The sequence below is a fragment of the Candoia aspera genome, chromosome 3, assembly GCF_035149785.1.
Source record: "Candoia aspera isolate rCanAsp1 chromosome 3, rCanAsp1.hap2, whole genome shotgun sequence".
NCBI lineage: Eukaryota > Metazoa > Chordata > Lepidosauria > Squamata > Boidae > Candoia > Candoia aspera.
The window spans coordinates 186,809,243-186,831,278 of NC_086155.1; the positions used below are offsets into that span (position 1 = coordinate 186,809,243).

Here is a 22,036-nt window from a genome sequence, read left to right on the forward strand (position 1 = left end):
CACTGCATCAATGTGATCTTCTTAATGTGCATTCAGCTTGTGGAAAACACAAAGAGAGATGAATCATGACAACAGGAGATGTACGGAGAAAGGTCACGGTGTGTCTTGATAATTTGCAAAGAAGAAAAGAGTCTAGCAGTGATGCCAGCAAATAAATTCACCTATTTTATGCTGATCATCAAGTTGATACCAGGCTGCCTGGAGATGGCAGGATGGATTCACATGTTCTCCTAGCTGACAATTTTGCTTGTTTGGGGAGCTAATAGCCCACCCATAAAAAAAAAATCCCTAAAGTGTCAAACATAATGTCAGAGTACAATAAAACATATTCAAAGCACATGAACTAAAATATACACAGAGATACTGGAAACATGTAAAATCATAGCATGAGAACAAATGACCCAAGCTAGATGAAATTAAGTGCAAAATCCTGAGAAAATGAACCAAGATACCAAAACAGCAGCATAATAGGCAAGTGTCCCTTGGGAACTGCATTCTACCAGTATGATGCCACTATTGAAAAAATGGCACTTCCTCTACGTGTAGAGTGTGATGTGGGCAGTCTATATGGAGCCTGAGGCATGTCCTTAAAAAAAATACTTGGAGTATGACATACTTATATCACAATTTGGATGTATCAGTAATGTGAGAATGAGAGCCAGTTTGGTCTAGTGGTTAAGGCAACAGACTAGAATCCAGGAGACAGTGAGTTCTAGTCCCGCCTTAGGCATGAAAGCTGGCTGGGTGACCTTGGGCCAGTCACTCTCTCTCAGCCCAACTCGGTGCAACGTAGACTAGCCTCCTCGTGATGCACCCTGGGGAACGTGACTTGTCACGGCTAAATAGTCTACACGTCTGGCTGCTGGACCTCACAAGGACTTCCCAGCAAGAAAAGCAGCACGAACACCGAACTGCTATGCCATATGATTAATTAAAATAAATAAATAAATAAATAAAGTGAGAGCGGTGTGTATACATGTGCCTCTACTATGAAAATGGGATCGTTGGCCAGGTAGCTGGTCTTTGAAGCACCTCTGGTTCACTATTTCATACTTCCCATCTGTAAGTCTTCATTCATACATGGTGGCCGTCATAATAAGCCACCCCCCAATTGTTTTTTTGTTTTGTTTTTGGAAACAGGCAATTGCAGGACTTCAGAGGAAAGGGTTAAAAATGGAAGGCCGCCTGCTGTCATCAAAGTTACTCTGCCAAATGCAAATATATCCATTTTAGAGCAAGGATGAACAGTTGGGGAGAGGAAAAGGCTTTGAGTGGCATGTTAAAGTTACACTACAAAAGTAGGTATACTAACCTCACAAGTAACAGTTCATTATCTGGGTTATCCTGACCCTCAACACAAGAGAGAGCTCACTGAAGAACAGGATTTAAAGGGGTAAATGAATGAAGAAATCCAGAGGCAAACAAAAATCAAATGCCAGGAATTTCTTTGTAGAGTTAGAGCTTCACAACTGAAAGTTAAAGCAGGTCCTCAGTTTTACCCTGCTGAAGTTGTATTAGAAGTATTAGAAGATTCTGACTCCTGATCCAGCCTGATTGTTCTCAGCAGCTTATTTCCAAGTATCCCTGCATGGCTCAGCTGTCCCTTAGAAAAGTGAGTACTCCTATGCCTGTTTTTTGGCATTCTGCACCTGGATACATGTGCCCTTAAGGGTGGAGAAGACACCTGGTTCAGATCAGAATCCGCTACTCAAGGGCAAGAACTGTGGGGCTCTTCCTGGCATAGTTGCTGGGGTCTGGAATTATTGTATCTGGCCTTAGGACACCTATTCCAGGTTCTCCTGGTCCTCCTTCTCATCTGACAGGACCATGACAGTGGAGCCAGGACAAAGGCTAAATTACAATGAATTATACAAGATGCATACTACTCATACATTATTCATATAGTTAATAAGCTTATTCCCCATGTAGCTGATAAATATCCCCATCAGTCACATTACAACCTCCAATTTGGCAGCAACCTTTAGAGGGACTGTGGGTTGCACCCAGGGTTTTGGACCACATGCAACTCTGTGGCCTTAGGTATGTATCCCTGCCTTAAGAAGACTCTGGGGATGAGGAAATGCTGAGCCTGTTGTTCACTGTTTATTTCCCATGCCAAAATTATCTATCTTATAGATTTCTCCAACCTGATTTAACTTGGGAAAGACTCTGAAAACCTCACCAAACACATAGGACTTGCACTGGTTTAGCTGCTACCCAAGTTGTAGAAGACCAAGCCACATTTTGGAAGGACTGGAATAAAAACCATGCATTTCTCAGGGAGAAGGTATAAAACAGCATCAGACCAGTTTTAAAAAAAACCAGACTGTTGCAGAATCTGAACATGCTAGTCTCTTAAGCTTTTCCAACTTGATGCTTTCCAGAAGATTTGGACTGTAACTGCCATCATTCCAACCAACATTGCCTTCATTAGACTCAGAAGTGGAAGTAGCCAGTGAAGCTATTGGCTCAACCTTTCGCTCCATATTTTCTGGCTGCAAATTTAAGTAGGTCTCTAGACTTTAGCTGAGTCCTAACTAGAGAGTGGCAGCAATGAGATAGAGGGCTTTCTTAAAAAAACCCTCTTTGCATCCATCTGGAGGTCCAGATTTTTGCACCCAGATATAGTAGCCCTATTGCCCTTCAGACAAGTTTCCAATTTTACTAATCCTTAATAATGCAAGCATTAGCTACAGAAGGAAGATCAGTTTATAGGACTGCCAATGGAAGTAATTAGGACTTTTGCATGTAAGTCAGAAACCTGGCCAACCAGGCTTCCTGCTCAGATGCCATCAAGACAGGATTTGGGAGCAGACATCAAGAGGTTCACTCATCCTTGGAGGCCTTCAGATGCAACTAAATTAGCTTGCCTTATTTGGAAGCAATTCTCATAGATAGATACCAAGGGAATGAGTTAGACCATTATCCCGCAGGTAAAATGACCAAACTGGACCCAGTTTCCACTTATTTATTTATTTATTATTCAAATTTCTATCACCACCCATCTCCCCCGGAACAGGGGCACTCTGTGAAGCAGGTGTTGGTTGTGTAGACGCAGTATATGAATGTGTTCTTCCTTCATACTAATGTCAAATTCACGTGCAGAAATAGTCCTCCTACTAGGCAGTGAGGTGACTGTTTAAGTGCCAGATTAGGGGCAGGCATTAATAGTGCCTCCTGGCTGTTTCCATCTGCTAGAGCCATGTATGTTATATAGCCTATCCTAGGCTCCTAGTGCCCCAAGAATGGTGGAAGAGACTAATCTGTTGCTGGTGCTAAAGTAATATTCAACTGCTAATGCAGGTGGCATCTGTTTCTCTGCTTCAGGCAGCAAAAGTCTTGGGTGTGCTGCCCATTGAGGATCTTCCAGTCCTTAATAGATGCACTAGAGATATCTGAAAGAAGGCTAATTATGTGTTGTATGCTAATTTTTTTGTGTTCCGCTTCTAAAGAGGAAGAGACAACAAGCTCTGAAGTTGCTGCAATCAGTTTTATTGGCTGACCAAAATTCTTCAAGGCTTTGGAAGAGATATCCCACTGAGGTCAGCAGTGGTTTTCTGGGACTCATTGTGCTAAAACAGAAACACATAGCAAGGAATCAAGGTTTAGGACTTGGAAATGTATGGAGCAGAAGCATGGCTGACTTGGAGGATCACCATCAGCAAGATTTCAAGGGCAAGAGTGTTGAAGGCAGACAACTAACACAGGTCTCATTCTGTGTATCAAAGGAGAGGCTGGAACCTGTGGAATGCCTATATGGAAGTGGGAAAAGGAAGATTCCCTTTGGGGTTGGTTTTTAGGAAGAAAACTCAGGATAAAATGCTCACAAGAAAAGTAAACAATATCCCCTTGGACAAACCTCTATATGCACCTTGCACACAGTCTGGTTGGGTTCATATTACACAGTGAATCCCAAACTATGCAATCACATTTCAGTCTTGTGTGTTATGCAAAATCAACCCATGTGATTAGTGTATGGTTTAGTGTGTCATGGAAACCCAGACAGTTGGATTAGTTGAGTAGATCATGGTTAATTATGGTTGGTTGTGCCAATAACTGGTTGCCTAGCTAACCACATACTGGTTGGATGGGATTTCTTCTATTCAACTTCTGAAAACAATGGATTGTATCTGACCCATTTTCTGTCTGTTCATCTTGATAACAGAGAAGGTACATGATGTAGTCCTTAACCTGCCTGCCTCAAGCTGTTGCCCTTTAGTTGTGTTGAACAATTCCCATAATTCCTTAATCGTTAGACAGCTTGAAAACATATGGAGGAGACCACTTTGGAGAAGGCTGTCTGAAGCCACCTCCTTTTTGTGAGAAAATATGGGTTATTAATTCCGATCTTTAAAGAAAAGGTGTAGGCAAATCAGGAAAAATGAATAGGCAGAAGGTAACTAACTCTGCTGGAAAATAATGAGAATGATGAGAATAATAATAATAATACCATCACTTCAGGCTGCACTGAAACCCGTGTGGTGGCAGGAAACAGACTGTACACGATGGTGGGGAATTCCCTAGACAACCTTCAGCCCCCTCCGATCCGACCGTGGGCACCTTCCTCCTTTGCCTCGAGCGTCTCTCAGGTGCCTAGCTCCGCTGCAGCATCTGAACCGCCGGCAAAAAAGGCGGCGCCCACCTGGGGAGCGGGGGGAGAAGAGGCGCGTCCAATCCTCGGGCAGGGCTTGGCTGGAAAGCGCGGGGGGCTGCCGGTGGTCGCCATGACTGCTGCTGCAGCAGCCGCTGCCGCTGCCTGGAGCTGAGTCGGGAGGCGCGGCTGGAACGGAGCTGTCCATTCAGCACCACGGCGCGACGCTTTCGCCTTGGGTGGCGATTGTATTCCGGGCGGCTGGTCCAGGATGTAAGTCTTTGCCCGCTTACCTTTTCTAGCCAACGCGGTCCGTCTACCTCCATCGTACAAAGGTTATGTGTCGAATCTGGGAGCCAAGGCAACTAACCCCTAGAAGAAGGACCCCGCCCAGCAGTGCTAGCGGGCTGCTTGGGGAAGTTTCAGAGTGAAAAATGGGTCTCAGCAGCTCTTGAGGTATTGGGGGCAATGGGGAAGGGGGAGGACTGCTTGTGTGTAGGGTTACTCTAGCAATTTCATCATCAGAAATCACTGGCTTTCCTAGTTCCTTGTGATGGTGCAGACATAATAGCCAAAAGAGGTGAAAGGAAAGGTGCACAGGGATTCACCTTTGCTCCACTCACCAGTGCTACCGAGTTTAGGGAAAGACACTGTTTGCACCTGGAGCCTCGGAGCTGTCTTGGCTGCCCATCCAACCATTGAAAGCCGTGCCCTATTTTCAGCAGCACCATTCTTGTTTGAGGAGGGGGGAATAACAACCAAGAGCTGTATGAGATATTGTGTCAGTTACTGTACTGCCAAAGGGAGTGCAGGAAAAGGAATGAATGAAAAGGGGTAATCAAATATAACATATTAATTTGTGATTGAGCATTAATTACCACCTTCTTTCCAGTTACGTACAAAAACTGCATCTCATAGAAAGAAGCTGATGGTGTGGGAATCTCAAAAGGTGGGTGGTGGTATATATATGACTGTATTTGATCCAAGTATATCCTAAAGGGGGAGGAATGGAGAATTCTCACTCCATTCTATTGGCTAACATTGATTGCCTTCTTTTATTATTCCATAGGTCTTCTCTCTCCATATAGATCTTGGAAACATCCACAATGACAGGGTTGAATCTAAGGGGTTTATCTGATACCTATTTTGAAGACAATGAGATCAGTCTCAATGTCGGAGGCTTTAAGAAAAAGATGAGATACAACACATTATTGAGATTCCCCGAAACAAGACTGGGTAAGCTGCTGAGCTGCAATTCAAAGGAGTCAATTTTAGAGCTTTGTGATGACTATGATGACACTAAGAATGAGTTCTACTTTGACAGAAACCCTGAACTTTTCCCTTATGTGCTCCATTTTTACAATACCGGAAAGTTACATGTGATGGGTGAGCTCTGTGTCTTTTCCTTCAGCCAGGAGATTGAATACTGGGGAATCAATGAATTCTTTATTGATTCTTGCTGCAGTTATAGCTACCATGGGAGAAAAATGGAACCAGATCAAGAAAAATGGGAAGATCACAGTGATCAAGAAAGTACCTCTTCTTCATTTGATGAGATCTTGGCCTTCTACAATGATGCTGCTAAATTTGACAAACAACCATTTGGGAAAGTGAGGCGGCAGCTATGGCTAGCTTTAGACAATCCTGGCTACTCTGTCTTGAGCCGAATATTCAGTGTTCTTTCTATTATGGTTGTTCTTGGATCAATAGTAACTATGTGCCTCAACAGCCTTTCAGACTTTCAGATTGTTAACAGCTTTGGGAACTCAGAGGAAGACCCTAGATTTGAAATTGTGGAACATTTTGGTATTGCATGGTTTACTTTTGAGCTGGTGGCCAGGTTTGCAGTTGCCCCAGATTTTCTTCAGTTCTTTAAGCATGCACTCAATCTGATTGACCTCATGTCCATCCTTCCATTCTATATCACTTTAATAGTTAACTTGGTGGTGGAGAGTAGTCCTACATTAGCCAATTTGGGTAGAGTAGCCCAAGTCCTGAGACTGATGAGAATATTCCGTATCTTAAAACTTGCCCGGCATTCAACAGGCCTTAGATCTCTCGGAGCCACCCTCAAATATAGCTACAGAGAAGTAGGGCTTCTTCTCCTTTACCTCTCAGTTGGGATCTCTATATTCTCAGTAGTGGCTTACACAATTGAAAAAGAAGAAAACCGAGCCCTGGAAACCATCCCTGCCTGCTGGTGGTGGGCTACAGTTAGCATGACCACAGTCGGTTATGGTGATGTTGTCCCAGTGACCATAGCAGGCAGGCTAACAGCTTCTGCATGCATCTTAGCTGGCATCTTAGTTGTAGTCCTTCCTATCACACTTATCTTCAATAAGTTCTCTCATTTTTACAAGCGCCAAAAGCAGCTAGAAAGTGCCATGAGGAGCTGTGATTTTGGGGATGGGATGAAAGTGGTTCCCTCTGTCAACTTAAGAGACTACTATGCCTACAAAGTTAAATCCCTTATGGCCAGTCTCACAAACATGAGCAGAAGCACACCCAGTGAACTAAGTCTAAATGATTCCTTGCATTAATCTATGGTTCAAAAGCCAGGTTGCATGATGAAAAACCAGGAACTGTGTTTATATTAGTTGTTTCTCTCATCTGAGCCACTAATGCTAATGCACACCAAAATAAGAAGATCCATATAAGCTATTAATTTTGGTAATAATTCACATTTACTTGAGCATTGTGAATGATTCATCATGCATCAGTTTTAGGAACAATGTGTGTTTTGAAGTTAGCTCAAGTTTTACTGCCTTGCAATTGGAACACATATTGAATTGATCATAAAGGGATATGGGGAAATGGTCATGCTATCATGGAACTTTTGAGTTCCAGCAAGAATGAAGTTTAGTTACAGGTTAGCTCCTAGTACATTTTCATCGAGCTCCTACGAAGTAGCCTCCTAATTTTTGTGTTGAGTATTGTGGTCTCTATAACATGAATGTTGATGGTAGTGTGCTTCCTTGTCACATATATAATTTATTCTGAAAGTCCCTCTGACCAATGAAATATTTCATGAAGACCACAAAAACAAACAAAAGTCACCCCCCCAAATAGAAATATGATTAACCCAATTTCATAATCTTTGCAATATACTGCAAACATTTCCTAATTTCTCTTTAACTTTAGAAGATCAAAGATCTATACATATCACTAATATTGCATTTCAGAAACCACTTTCCACATCCATACATTACTGGGAATTCATTTGGGAGTTAAAACTGCCCCTTATGATAAGTAATGCTGTTGTAACATATTTGTGCAATTTTGATTGAGCTCGACTGTTCTTAAGAACTTGACCCTGAGTCTCATTTGTAAGATATTTTAAAAGTAGCAAAAAACATGCCAGCTTGGATATGAAAAGCTATGGGAAGTGATTACCATGGGCAATTAAGAGGCAGGATCAATTCTGGTTTTTCAAAACCTAACCCATACTAAACCCTGCCACTGAGTTCTGATTAAGAGTGTTCTTATATATAGAAATCCATCCTGGCTCTGTTTCTTGGTGACCTTACAGTGTGAATAACATTGACAGAGTGTGACTGAATGCTAGGGACTGACTTTCAAGTAGATGTAAAGCATGCTGAGTATACTATTCAAGACCATGCACTATTCACCTACAGAATTTTTCTTTCTCTGGGGTTCATTGATTAAACTCTATCAAGCCAAAGAATTGAGATTTAGGCCTATAATGACAGATCTTGAAAGACATTTCTTCTTCTTCTGCTGCTGCTGCTGCTGCTGCTAGTGAAAGATGCATTCTTAGGCCATCCTCTCAAAAGGATCTTCATCAAAATGAAGTTCTCCCAAGTATTTTCCAAAGCTACATGAGAAAATGCCTAGATAGCATTAACTGATACCACCTATAAAATCTGGATAGAGTCTATCATGCTCAAATTTCCATAATAAAATTAACTTAAAATATCTGAGCTAAGGGAGCAGTGTAGATTTCTACCTAACTAAGATACTCATGCAGCTCCTGCTGAAAAGAAATATACCAAATTCAGTGGTATAGAGTCTATCACACACAAACCGAAAATGATCACTACATAATTAAAAAACATACTTTTAAAATGTCATATTTATTTCTAGGATACTTTCCAGTTCTATCATAATGACTGGCTGAAAGCATAGAGGAAAACTAATGCCCAACCAGGTAATGGTTCATTTAGATGGTAGCCAATTAAACACTAACATTCCTAAGTACATTTTCTTCAAGGTAAAGATAGAACTATGTGTTATTCTATCACACGCAGAGACACCATTTTATCATGTATACTTGTTGTGAGTAGATGGAGAATAGGAGGAGAGCCCATTTTGAGTACAAGCTGATGCAGGTGGGTGTCCAGGACAGTGTCGAGATACTATTAGTATACTGCCCACCCCTCTGCCTGAATTACCTATGGTAATCAGGTAAGGTCTTGGATTATCCTAAACTTCTTGTCCTGGGAGATTTCAGTGACCATTGAGGAGAGCTTGAGGCTTCACGTCCCTCCCCAATGACTATGGGGCTATCCCAGCTGGCCCCACATATACAGTAAGGCACAGAAAGGATTTTGTTTTTTCTTCAGGAGAAGTCGGTGACCATAAAGTGGAGGTGTCCTGGGTGACTTCATTTTTATGGACACATCACATCTTTGTCTGTTTTAAACCTCTGCAGGGTTGGATGATTGGCTGAGCCTTCCATCAGCTTGCTGAGGCTGGTTGGGACGATAGGAATCCAACACAGGAAGGCAACCGTGGATATGCTAGCTGGGAATTATGGGAATTAAAATCCAACAATATACTGCTGCTTGTTGTGATAGAATATCAACAAAAAAATTGTTCCTGGCTTTTGGAACAATAAATATTAATTGATTGCTATATGTAAGGCCACTGACATTACCACATCGAAATATTAGCAAACTATTGGATTTACTTTTTCTGTACTGAAAATGGTTCTTACCTTTATCATACAGTAATGGGCAGAACTTTGGATCTCAGTAGAAAGGTACTTCTTTATTAAAACCATGCAACAGCTCACACAAATACTAAGAGCGAGAGAGGAGAGGGAGGAAGAAGTTAAACTCCAGAAGAAATTCAAAAGCAGCGTACATCTAAGGTGTCCAAGACATTTGTGGGGCATCACAGAAGCAATGTAGGATATCTGTGAAGTAGCATGTATTGTTCACAGGTTGAATTCTAGGACCAGCCAAAGCAGAACTATCCCTCTTGAATTTGTATCCTGCCTCACTGCTCAGAAGGGAGGGCTAAGAAGAAGCAGAAGAGAAAGAGAACTATCAAGATAGGGCTTTAGTGCAAAAATGCAAGCCCCATTCAGCAGAAAGAGCAGGACGATCCCCCAAACATAACAAGACTGACTTCTCACATTCTGAGGTGAGTAAAGTAAAAGAAACCTCACCTCAAACACCCACTGGCTTTTTTCATATATCCAAAGTCTAAAAATCACATAATTGGACCAATGAGAGGAAAGTCCAAATTCTTGCTGCAGGTTGGACCAGTTGCACAAATCCCTTGAGGCACTGTCTCCATACAATATTGCCAAGGTTCATACAATTATACATTGGAAATCTTTGCTTGTTCATTATACAAGGAACTTGCTGAGGCTCCTCAAACTGTTTATACATAATCTGATCTGCTCATTGGTACGTGGGCCAAGTGTTTTCTCTGTGTAAACTGTGCAAAGGACACATACCTGACATCAAAGGCAATACTGAGTGCATTGTGGCTATTACACAAAGAAAGGTTTTAAATGGTTAAATAAGGACTATTTTTTTTCAGATGGGCAATCTCCTGTGTTAAAAAGAATCATTTGTTATAGAACCAAGGCTTCAAATATTAAGTACCAATGAAAGATTAACATGTCATACATCCACTAAGAGCCAATGAATTGTTTTACCATTTGCAATGAAGCAATGAATGTTAACTCAGGTTTAGTTAGAGTCAACATTAATTATATTGGTTGCTAATTGCATATGTCGGAAGAATTAAAAATATACAGTATATTCACTGATTAATTAATTGACCAAGAAATGTAAGAATTCAATTCTACTTTAGCACAGCTTCTGGGAGTTTGGAATTCATACCTTTGGAATGGCTTCTCTCAAGTCCAGAAATGGGAAAGCTCTGTTTTGTGTTCCTATGGAGGCAACCAAGCCAACCATTCTGTGCAGAGGCCTTGAGTGAGCCCCCTTCTCTGAGCCTTCTTCACTTTCTTTAGTTTGTCTACTGTTGGAGGGCCCATCATGATTCTTGTCCTTCGCCTTTGAGGAAGCATAGGATGGTTTCTGTTAATGTGCTTGGCTTATATCCTCCTGGAAATATATATGGGGAAAAGTATATATGCGCAAACCCTATGTGGGATAAGTCAGAGACTACTGGCTTCCAGCTTTGTCTTACATGTAAGGAATACCCAGAAACTCAGCATGGACTTCAGTGTACTTAGCCACAGCAGAAAAGGTAAAGACACCCTCAAGTCATGCTTGATTTCTGTGACTGCACAGATACATCCACGTAACTATCTTGGCAATTCTACAGCTAAATTAATTCAAACATCCTCCCCTCTCCCCCACTTATTAATCAAAGTTTAGAATAGACTCTACTGACATTGAACCTGTTTTAAACCCAAGAGTGCTGTGCAGTGAAGGGAACTTTTCAATAAAAGTTAGAGTATCTGAGAGGGAAGAGTTAGTCTTTTCCTCCCCAAATGCTGCCATCCCAATAAAGAAACACATAATTACCCTCTCTATACCTTCCATTGCTATGAAGCTACTTTAAAGACTTTTTGCAATATAGAGACAGTGAATTTTTTAGGTGAAAGACTTGGGGAGGGTCTTAGGAAGCAACCCTTGTCTTAAAAAGTCCCACTCCAAACAAAAAGGAAGTCTTAAAATTGGTTCTGTTGACTCCTTACTTGATGCAAGGAATTAAGACCCAGAAGAGGGAGCAGAAACTGTGACTCCAGATAATGCTAAACTGTAACTTCCAGCATCTCTAGCCAGTGTGGCTAATGGTGGGGGATTCTGGGAGCTGAAGGTCAACAACATCTCAAGGGTTGTAGGTTCCCTTTTGCAGTTTAGCAGGACTTCAACCAATGTGGTCTTATAGTCATTAGTTGCGTTGTCAAATTTTTTATGCCATAAGAAAGGTTCTCTTGATGTTAGAGGAAATCGATCTTCCATAAATTTTGCTCATTAAAGCTAGTTCTGCCCTCTGGGGCAGAAGAGATTTGTGGAGGAGGGGAGATTATATTTCATTCCTATTTTATTAAGCTGAATATTAATGAAAAACAGCTTCTCCTTTCCTTCCCTTTGTCAATAAATAGAGGACACCACAGTCCTCTTTTCTTTTTGGTAGACTGGGGGCTTGGCAAAGCATCAGTAATACCCAGAGGTGCTAAATCAATATGCTGTGACCTTTCGGCTCTTTCATGATGAGTCTTCTCTCCAGGGGCCTCAGCCGTGCCATTGTTCCTCATGAGATGCTTTCTAAACTCTGTGTTCTTTACTCTATTTGCTATTTACGTCCACATGCAATATTTTTAAAAGCTTTCCAATATTTCTAATGGCAATCATGGATAACATTCATCTTGTTCTCACAATTTCTGTTCTTTGGGAGGAAAACGTCTCTTACAGTATTGCCGTTTCTGTCTTTCCTGGACTAAATTGGAACTCATCTGGGATGAAGTCAGGAAAGTGGTTCCATTTGCTTGCTGTGCTCTGAGACAAGGTTATAATGACACCCCACTCCATCCCACCCCCCAGCTTTTAGAAGTATCTTCAGATAACTACAGCCCTAACAGAGAAGGAATCCATTCCATTGAAACAGGAGATAATCCATAAGGAACTACACAGAGGAAAGTGCCAGCGTATTCATTGTGCAAAAATAATCCAGATCTTTCAAACATAAATCAAGGGGTGGGAAACAATGGTTGGTTTAATCATACTTTACTTAATAAACCACAACTGGCTGGTATTATACAATGTCCTAAGATCTGAATGATAGTTTACAGGTCAGAATGGCAGTGTTCATACCACATACTAAGCCAAATTCAAACAACTCACATTATGGCTTAGTATGTCAACAAGCAGATGATACCACTTTGATGGCTGAAAGCGAGGAGGAACAGAGGAGCCTTATGATGAAGGTGAAAGAAGAAAGTGCAAAAGCTGGCCTGCAGCTAAACCTCAAAAAAACCAAGATTATGGCAACAAGCTTGATTGATAACTGGCAAATAGAGGGAGAAAACGTAGAGGCAGTGACAGACTTTGTATTTCTAGGTGCAAAGATTACTGCAGATGCTGACTGCAGTCAGGAAATCAGAAGACATTTAATTCTTGGGAGGAGAGCAATGACAAATCTCAATAAAATAGTTAAGAGCAGAGACATCACACTGACAACAAAGGTCCGCATAGTTAAAGCAATGGTGCTCCCCGTAGTAACATATGGCTGCGAGAGCTGGACCATAAGGAAGGCTGAGAGAAGGAAGATAGATGCTTTGGAACTGTGGTGTTGGAGGAAAATTCTGAGAGTGCCTTGGACTGCAAGAAGATCAAACCAGTCCATATTCCAGGAAATAAAGACAGACTGCTCACCTGAGGGAATGATATTAAAGGCAAAACTGAAGTACTTTGGCCACATAATGAGAAGACAGGACACCCTGGAGAAGATGCTGATGGTAGGGAGAGTGGAGGGCAAAAGGAAGAGGGGCCAACCAAGGGCAAGGTGGATGGATGATATTCTAGAGGTGACGGACTCGTCCCTGGGGGAGCTGGGGGTGTTGACGACCGACAGGAAGCTCTGGCGTGGGCTGGTCCATGAAGTCATGAAGAGTTGGAAGCGACTGAATGAATAAACAACAACATGTCAACAAGCTAATGCATTTATTATATACAAACAAAATATCACAGAATAGATCTCAATTTTTTTTAACCAGGCTTGATTTCCAGCAAAATTGGAATGAATGGAAAGATAAAGCTGGTTTGCATTTTAAGCTAAATTTAAATTAAATTAAATTAAATTAGAGTTAAGATTATTACTCTTCATGTATTAATTATTTTCCTTCTGTCAATATTATACATTAAAAATTAGCTGCAACTTTTGGGAAAGCTCTGAGGCCCAGTCCCAAGACTTTTGAGAGTTACATACAATCCTAGGCTTCAGGTTGTATATGGCTAGCCTAATCTTTGATAAACTCTGCTTTCTTAGTCTAAATTAGACTAAGATTTAGACTAAGAAAGCAGACTAAGAACAGAAGTCTAACCTCTTCTGTTGAGCAACAGCACACAAAATACCCAGCAAGGAGTTAGTACACAACATAACAGGAGACTCCAGGTTGGGGAAGGCTGGTCCAATCTGTTACTTAGAGCTCAGTTTTCCAAAATTGAAGATTTCCTTTGCAAACTTGCATTAATATGCTTACCAACACAAATGTTTCATTAGAGAAAAGCTTGTATTAAATTCTGATGATTGGGGATAGATACCAACCCACCTACACCTACCCAACCCCTAAATAACTTAGTTTTGAATGTGGTAATTTTAAACTAGCATAATACCCTTCCCACCTATTGTACAAATATTCATATAGCTATCCTGCCTTCTAACATTCCAGGGTTTTTTCCCCTTCCCCTCCACATTCGACAAAGGAACACCTGACAGCTTTGAGTATATAAACAGAACTGATCACTATGGTTAGCAACTGAACAAGGTTTAGGTTTACCATACCCGGCATAGTGCTATTGGGTAGCTACCAGTAACTTAAGGATTATTGCATTATGGAAGATAAACAAACCTGGATGCCATTGCATTTTCCTGAAAGTAGAGTAATCAGTCTTCAATATCCTTGACTAATATAAAGGACCACTATGAAAACAGCCTATGGTTATGTTCAATCAGCAATTTGTATAAAATGTATACAACCACAGTGGTCACACTTAAACTGTTTCTGCTGTTTTGGAGGCTTTTCTACCAACATGGTAGAAATTTCCCATGCTCAGGGACAAATGAAAGCTTTTAGCTATAGCCAGATACTCACTTTTCACTTTTTGGCTGGCACAGTAGATTCTGAGCAAGCATTGTATGAGAAAGTTGTGCAGTGAAGCACCGCATTTTGCATCCATAATGATTCTTTGCAAATGCAATGAGGGAAGAACAATTAAGATATTGTTGTCTCAGTTCCCTGGCCCAATAAACCTAAGATGACAAGGACATATTCACTCCAGTTCCTTCTGGTCTGTTCCTAACATCGCAGAAATAACCAATCCAGCATTCTTTGCTAAAGTACAACCACAAGAGGAGATTTTACAGAAATTCAAGACAAATTAAAAATTGTATGGGTAAAAAGTAACAAAAAAGTAACAAAAACAAATATCCACACCTTGACTTGCAGCATTTATGCTTCAAGAACACACTTCTTCACATGCACACAGGCTGGGGTAGATTAGATTAATAGAAACTGAAAGAAAAAATGGACTAGGAATCCTGAAAAAAAAAATCTGATCTTTTTGGAGGAAATTCCAGAATTTAGCAATCCTTGGGATCCTGATTTTTTTAATGAGGTAACGTTTTTCTTGTTGCAAGATCCTTAATATCAAAGACATTTCTGATTGCATTTCCTTTAAATTCTAAACTATTCCTCATATTACGCCCATAATATGCCCAGAAGGAGTATTGCTATGCCTCCGGGATCTGGAAGTGGGTCTAGCATTGTTCTGATTTCAGTCTGATCAGTTTCTCTCTAGGCCAGGGTTTCTCAACCAGGGTTCCATGGAACCCTAGGGTTCCGTGAGAGGTCACTAGGGGTTTCTTGGGAGATCATGATTTATTTAAAAGAATTTAAAGAATTCTTTCAAAAGAAAGAAAAAAATTCATAATTTAAAGAATTCTTTCAAATTTGGGCAACTTCACATTAAAGAGGTATGTTTCATTATTTTTAGTTTAAGAACACTGTTAATGCATATATACAGGCCTACACATGAAACGAATATAGTAATTTTGTAACTTGTGGCCTTTATTTGAGCCTGAATGTGCAGGGGTTCCCTGAGGCCTGAAAAAAATTTCAAGGGTTCCTCCAGGGTCAAAAAATTGAGAAAGGCTGCTCTAGGCAGACAAAAGGCATGCACAATGAAGACAATGAAGAAACTTAAAACTTGAAAATGTTATCTAAGTAATGAACAATCATGGCATTCTGGTGTGAACCTAATGCGGTAGTCTGCCAATTTCATTTTCTCTGTTACTTGACACAGAACTTTTTCAGCAAGTACTTAGTTTAAGATTTAAATGTGTGACAGACTGATATATTATTTTATCACCATGAAAATGCAAACTGCAGTTGCTAAGAAAACACATGTTCTTAAATATTTAGAGGAGGGGAATTGCTTCTACAGTATGGCATGAGACATCGCTTTATATTTTCTTTGCTTAGTGTAATAACAAAATACGCTTTTTTTTTTTTACAATCAGGCAATTACAAAAAAGAATCTAAGCAAGCAGGATTCAAGCTTGAGCTTGCTAGAAATACAAGGAATATTTACTGACCTTGAAGGAGTTGTAATTTCCAGAATCAGATGGATTGTATCCTGTGATTGTCTTGCTGGATTCTATTCATTTTCTTTGAGAAATCTTAAAGAATGGGCAAAATACCAGATAATTGATGAAGGGGGAAAAGGAGGATTTGAGGAACTACAGAACATTCAGTTTATCTGGGAAGTTTCTAAAGTAGATCTAAAGGGATCAATTTGAAAATAATGCTATGATGACTAGAGATCAGCATATTTTGTCAAGAACAAGTCCTGGCAGATTGATCTTATTTAAAATTTTGATTGGGTAACTTCCTTTGTAGTAGTAAAAATGCTACGGATGTAATACATCTTGACTTCAGTAAAGCATTTCACAAATTACCCCCTGCCATTACTGTACTTATAGTACAAGCTTGTTTCTGTAAGGGTGGGCAGGATAGCATACTCATTTGGAGGGCATAAATAATACTCTAGAAAATGAATACAATAGGCTAGAGAAGTGGGCAGAAAACAACTTATGAAATTTTGTACAGTTGGAATTATTAAAAATTAATTATAACTATTTCACATTTGGTTCTTTTTTCTGCCCAAAGTGGGGAAATCTTAGTTTTTGTCCAAAGGCTGCTGTCCCTCTGTGGAAAATGGTCCAAGGCTGTTGCTCAGTGGTGGGATTCCCTGCTTGTTCCCCTCTTTTCCTGTTCCTCTGCTGTTATTACCAATGACATCCACCAAATGTCTTCTTTGCAATTTCCATATATGCTGCTCTGTTGATTGGTGAGAAAGGAGTGAACAGCACGGAAGGAGGAGCAAAGGGAGAGGGGTGTGGAGCAAGGGAAAAAGAATGGCTCCTGGACAGATAGTTTGGGGCAGCCTTTCTCAACCTTTGGACCCTGGAGGAACCCTTGAAATATTTTTCAGGCCTCAGGAAACCCCTGTACATTCAGGCTCAAATATAGGCCACATGTTACAAAATTATTATATTCGTTTCATGGGTAGGCCTGTATGTATGCATTAACAGTGTTCTTAAACGGAAAATAAATAATGAAACTTTCCTCTTTAATATGAGGTTGCCCAAATTTAAAACAATTTTTTAAATAAACCGTGATCTCCCAGGGAACCACTAGTGACCTCTCGTGAAACCCTAGGGTTCCATGGAACCCTGGCTGAGAAACTCTGGTTTTAGGGAGTGTGATGAGAAGGCTCACACATACCTGCTGCGTGGAACAGATGGGCAGCTGTACAAATTTGATTAATAAATAAATAAATAAATAAAAAGCAGAAACAGAAGGGGTGAGATTACATAAATGGTATCCTAGAATTTATTTCTGCTTTTTCCCTCCCTACCCTTTCCTTTCCAATCTCAGGAATAATCCTTTCAGAATTAAAACATTACAAGGATTTGGGAATAAACATGTGAACCTACTTCCAATAAGTTAAAGAGTGTAGAATTAATGAGCTGATTTGGCATTGTAAGCAAAAGAATTACCCAGTAATCAAGACCTAAAGTATTTATTTCAGAAGAGTTTTGTTTTGATGAACACATTACTTTTTAAACACGAATGGGTTGTTTTCCTTGCATAGCCTAGGAATATTATTTTCAGGCAGACGGGACTAGTAATAAATGTATAGAAAAATATGGGTTGCAGCAATTTTTTTAGCATATGGTTTTTATGTATAACTTTTTAGATGTTGATTTTATCTTATGTTTAATACAAAGTAAATTTATTTCTCATTTAGACAAGTAAGTATGCTTTAACATAAACGTTAGATAAAATGTAATAGTGTTGCCCTTTAAGAACTATGTCTGTTGTTTAGAATGTCTACATTCTGAACAAATTCCATGATTTGTTTTGCAATATAAAATCGGTAATCAAATAGTTTGATTTTTTTTTAAAAAAATCTAACCCTCTTGACAATAGTGTCTTCCAAAATGAACTGGGCTACCAATAACACTTTCCACACACACTGGATTCACTTTCTCTATTTTTGTTTGTGCATCTTGCTACTTAGATAACCAATTTTCAACCTTTTCCTGTATGTGGATTGTCATCAAAAATTATGGCAAACTACTATATAAGCCAAAAAGGGACAACATCATGGTGCCACTGGTGCTTCAACATACTTGATTATGCATTGGTGTGACCAGAATTGCAACATTAAATAGAAAAATAATTTTAAAAATTTAAATGGCTGAAATCTCCCAAGACTGCTAAATCTTGAGAGATGTTAGTGTTCTTGCCCAAAATCTTACTCAGTTTAAGGGGTAAGGTGAGGATCAAGCTAGAAGTGCACCAATTGAAGTATCTGTGGCCACACTAGGATTATGTTGGAGATCCAGGATTTAGAGAATCATATATGCCCTTCCTTGTGATAGATTTCTTATTTTCACTTCGCCATTTTTGCTTTCTACAATTGATTCTGCTTGCACATGGTGGAGCAAACGAAGCCTTAAAAAGAAGCATGCTATAGGTCTCTCTGTAACCACATAAAATGCGTGAGCGAGGAAGGTCTCCATTGAATAATGAGAGGATGGGCTACGGTTTGATAGCACATTATAAAAAGTTTCTATGTCCTTCAAAAGCAGATAAGGTGTAGTATTTTAAATTGCTATCTGCTTGTTTTAAAAAACTGACATTCAGATAAGAACTGACAATTCAAGGTAAATTAGAGAGAAATAACTCTTATGGTAGATAAAATGTATTCTCTTAAGCTTATACAGTACAGGGATGGATCTAGAATGCAATGTATTGAAGTTCTGTTGACATTGGAAGAAAGGGCAGGAAGATGATCCTCACAATGCCTTAGCCCAATGGGGCTCCTGACATATCCAGAAAAATGCCCTGGAAACCAGGAAAGGGGTGGGGGCAAGGGCTCACAAGATTCATTGACAAAGATTTCCCTGGCCATTCCCTGCAGCATGAAAGCTCTATTGAAGCCCATGAAGACTCATGAATGGAAAGAGCCTATGGTTCATGGCATGGCCAATCAGATCCAGACACCCTCAAGAAGTCATACTGTACAGTATTACTTTTAATAGAATGTTTTAATGCAAATAGTCATACCCTAAAAGTTATAAACTGAAGGAAGCAGACATCCAAGGAAATTTTAAAGTACAATCTTGCTCACTCATTTTTGCAGTATAGGACATCTAAAAATGATTCGCATGGTAGTTTTTTAAAAAAACATGTTTTCTTTTTCAAATTGAGTTTAGTTCATCTATTATTCCTTTTAATAAGCATCAAAAGATTTTAAGACAAAGACCCAAACATAAACTATATAATATACAATTATGGGTTGGAATAGTATACTAAAAATATTGCATCTATCACTAATTTTAAAGATACAAAACCCCAACTTTCTCAAAATTCACATCAAATTTAAATGGAACTGACATTTTGTGCAGCTTTCCAGGCTAAATCGCAGCTTTGCTAATAACATTGTTCTTGTTTTATCTGCTCTCTGTCTTTCTGGGGTCTTGTGAGACTCAACAATTTTTTGATCATTAAGTCTAGTTATGACTATTCAACTTGGCAACTAAAAACAAGATCAGGATATTCTGAAAGAGAGAAGGAAGGAATTTTGTTTCCTTCTGAACCATAGAAATTATAGAGATCCTCTTTCTATCATGCCTACATTTGGATTATTATGCACAGTGATGTTGAAAGCAAATAGATTGGCTGATCAGACCTTGAAATAAAGATGATCTGGTTTTCTCATCCCTCGTGTCCATTTAAAAATAGTGCCCTATATGTAATTGAGATGTAGCATATGGGCTTCCAAGAAGGATCTCAAAGATCACAGCTGAGTTTGAGAGCTTTAACCTTTCAAAGTGATTCTTAACACTTTATATTGCAAACATCCATTTGCCTAACACTATGTTGTATCTTATTCTGTTACAAACTTGGAACCAGCATTTATATCCTCTTCAATTATAAATGTGGCAGTAAAAGATACCCAGCCACCCCTGTACATGTCAGCAGCATTTACTACCACACCTATGAGATGTCCCCCCTCCCTTTACATATGAACTGCTTAAAGTGCCCTTGTAAGAAAACATCCACAAGAAGCTGAACTGAGCTAGGGGAAGGAATCAGACAGGGCCCAGTGGCCCAGTAAACCAAACTGTTTATATTCGCTGACTTTATCTCAAAAAAAGTTTAGCTATCATGCTGACCTAGTAGGAAGGGATAAATAATATCACCCAGATGGGTTTATCAAGAACATTCCAACACCATGCTGCAATTTACACACTGGCCTTTTCTTTTGCCTTGCCATTGTAACGTAGTAGGCCAAAGGTATATAAACTGTGGTTCTGCTTTTGCTCAGCAAGCTGCCAATGCTTTGCTGGGAGCCTGGATTACACTGTAGTTGTTTGCATACTTAATACCTTTATGTTGTATCTTCAGAGTGATTGGGTTGCTTTAGGTGAGCCAGGTTTTGGCCACAAAGTAAGAAGTCCCCATGCATCTGATGTGGTCTGAATGTCTCAGACCGTGAGATAAGGAAGATTATAGAATATTTAGAGATGCACTACACATTGCAGAACTTAGTTTGGCTTTGATATAAATTGTTGTGACTACATATTTTGGGTAAAAGCTATATATTAAATTCTAGTGTGAATTCCTTTCTTTAACTGGTCTTTTCCTTGTAAGATTGGGAAGTTAAAAAACAATCCAGAAAAAGCAAATGGCAAACCACTTTTGTATTGCTACCAAGACAACTGCAGCTACTACACCCATGTAATCACCAGGAATCAAGTTTGATTCAAGGACATCTTTACCTTTAGCCTAATGTTTGGTTAAATGAATTCTTTTGGAAGGAGTTTTAAACAGCTAGAACAATTTTATTAGATGATCCATGGCACTGCATTGTGTTTGGCTTCTATGATTGTTTTTCAATTATTAATCAAGTCAGACTTATTCTGGAATGTATTTTCACCCATTTATTAAATAATCACATTATTGACATCAATATGAATGAGGATAAAATCTCATTATTGATGGCTTGGCAAATTTCATAGTTTCAATATATTGGGAATTAGGACATGGTGATTTTAAGGAAGAAAACGTGAGAAGCAGTCCCAGTACAGTTCCCTATTCTAGCTGTGCTCTGGCCTACATACTAAAGATAGTGGATAGTGCAATATTTATGTGGGGAAGGGAGGAGGAAGATTATTCCCTTGAACCTCTCCTCCCAGTCCCTCTATCAACCAAATAGCCAAAGGGACTACTTGTGGAGGGGTGGGAGTGGGGTGGGAGTGGGGTGGGCACCCATGATTGGCTACAGCCAGTGTTTCTGGACCAACCCATTTGTCCCCTTTAACTTGTTCACTGGCTTTGTATAAGAGGTTAATGGCTGAGAAGTGGTATTAGAATGAAACTGCGCCAAATAAAGCACTTCTCCATTAGAAGGGAGTTATTGTAGAATTACTACTCTCACAACAAAAACATTTTTATTGTCAATTCCACTGCGCATAAGGAACATTTCTAGCTGCAAGTTGGTTTACTACTGACTTCCTTAAAATAATCCATACATTTTGCTCGCAATCTCTTAATTTAACACAGCTTCTGGGAGATCACTCTCAATCTGATTTTCAAATAGCAGACTAAACATGATTTCCATTGGTGTCTTCTAGAGAAAACTTTAATGCAAAGACTTGCCATTAAAACAAACAATATTCTAAGCAAAGCTGGCAAGCATTTGCATTGGTTCTAAAACATGCACATCTACAATTAAATTCTTCAATTTCAATGGAATTTACTCCCAAGTAAGCATGTCTAAGACTGTAGCTTAACTACAATTCCAAGCATGTTTATTCAAAAGTAAATCCCACCAAGTTTGATTGAACATTCTCCAGTAAGTGTGTTTAGTACACTGCAGCTTAAAAAAGCCAGTTGAAATGACATTAGATCAGGCA

General features: G+C 39.6%; 1 protein-coding gene across 1 annotated transcript; it reads left to right on the plus strand.

Moving 5' to 3' along the window:
• Positions 1 to 5,697: 5,697 nt before the first annotated feature.
• KCNS2 (potassium voltage-gated channel modifier subfamily S member 2) lies at positions 5,698 to 7,131 on the plus strand. The gene has a single exon (XM_063300260.1). It carries the CDS (start codon positions 5,698 to 5,700, stop codon positions 7,129 to 7,131), a length of 1,434 nt encoding a protein of 477 aa, XP_063156330.1.
• The last annotated feature ends 14,905 nt before the right edge of the window (positions 7,132 to 22,036 follow it).

Excerpts from the sequence above, each read along its gene's own strand:
- KCNS2 (XM_063300260.1), top strand. The coding sequence starts at position 5,698 with ATGACAGGGTTGAATCTAAGGGGTTTATCTGATACCTATTTTGAAGAC.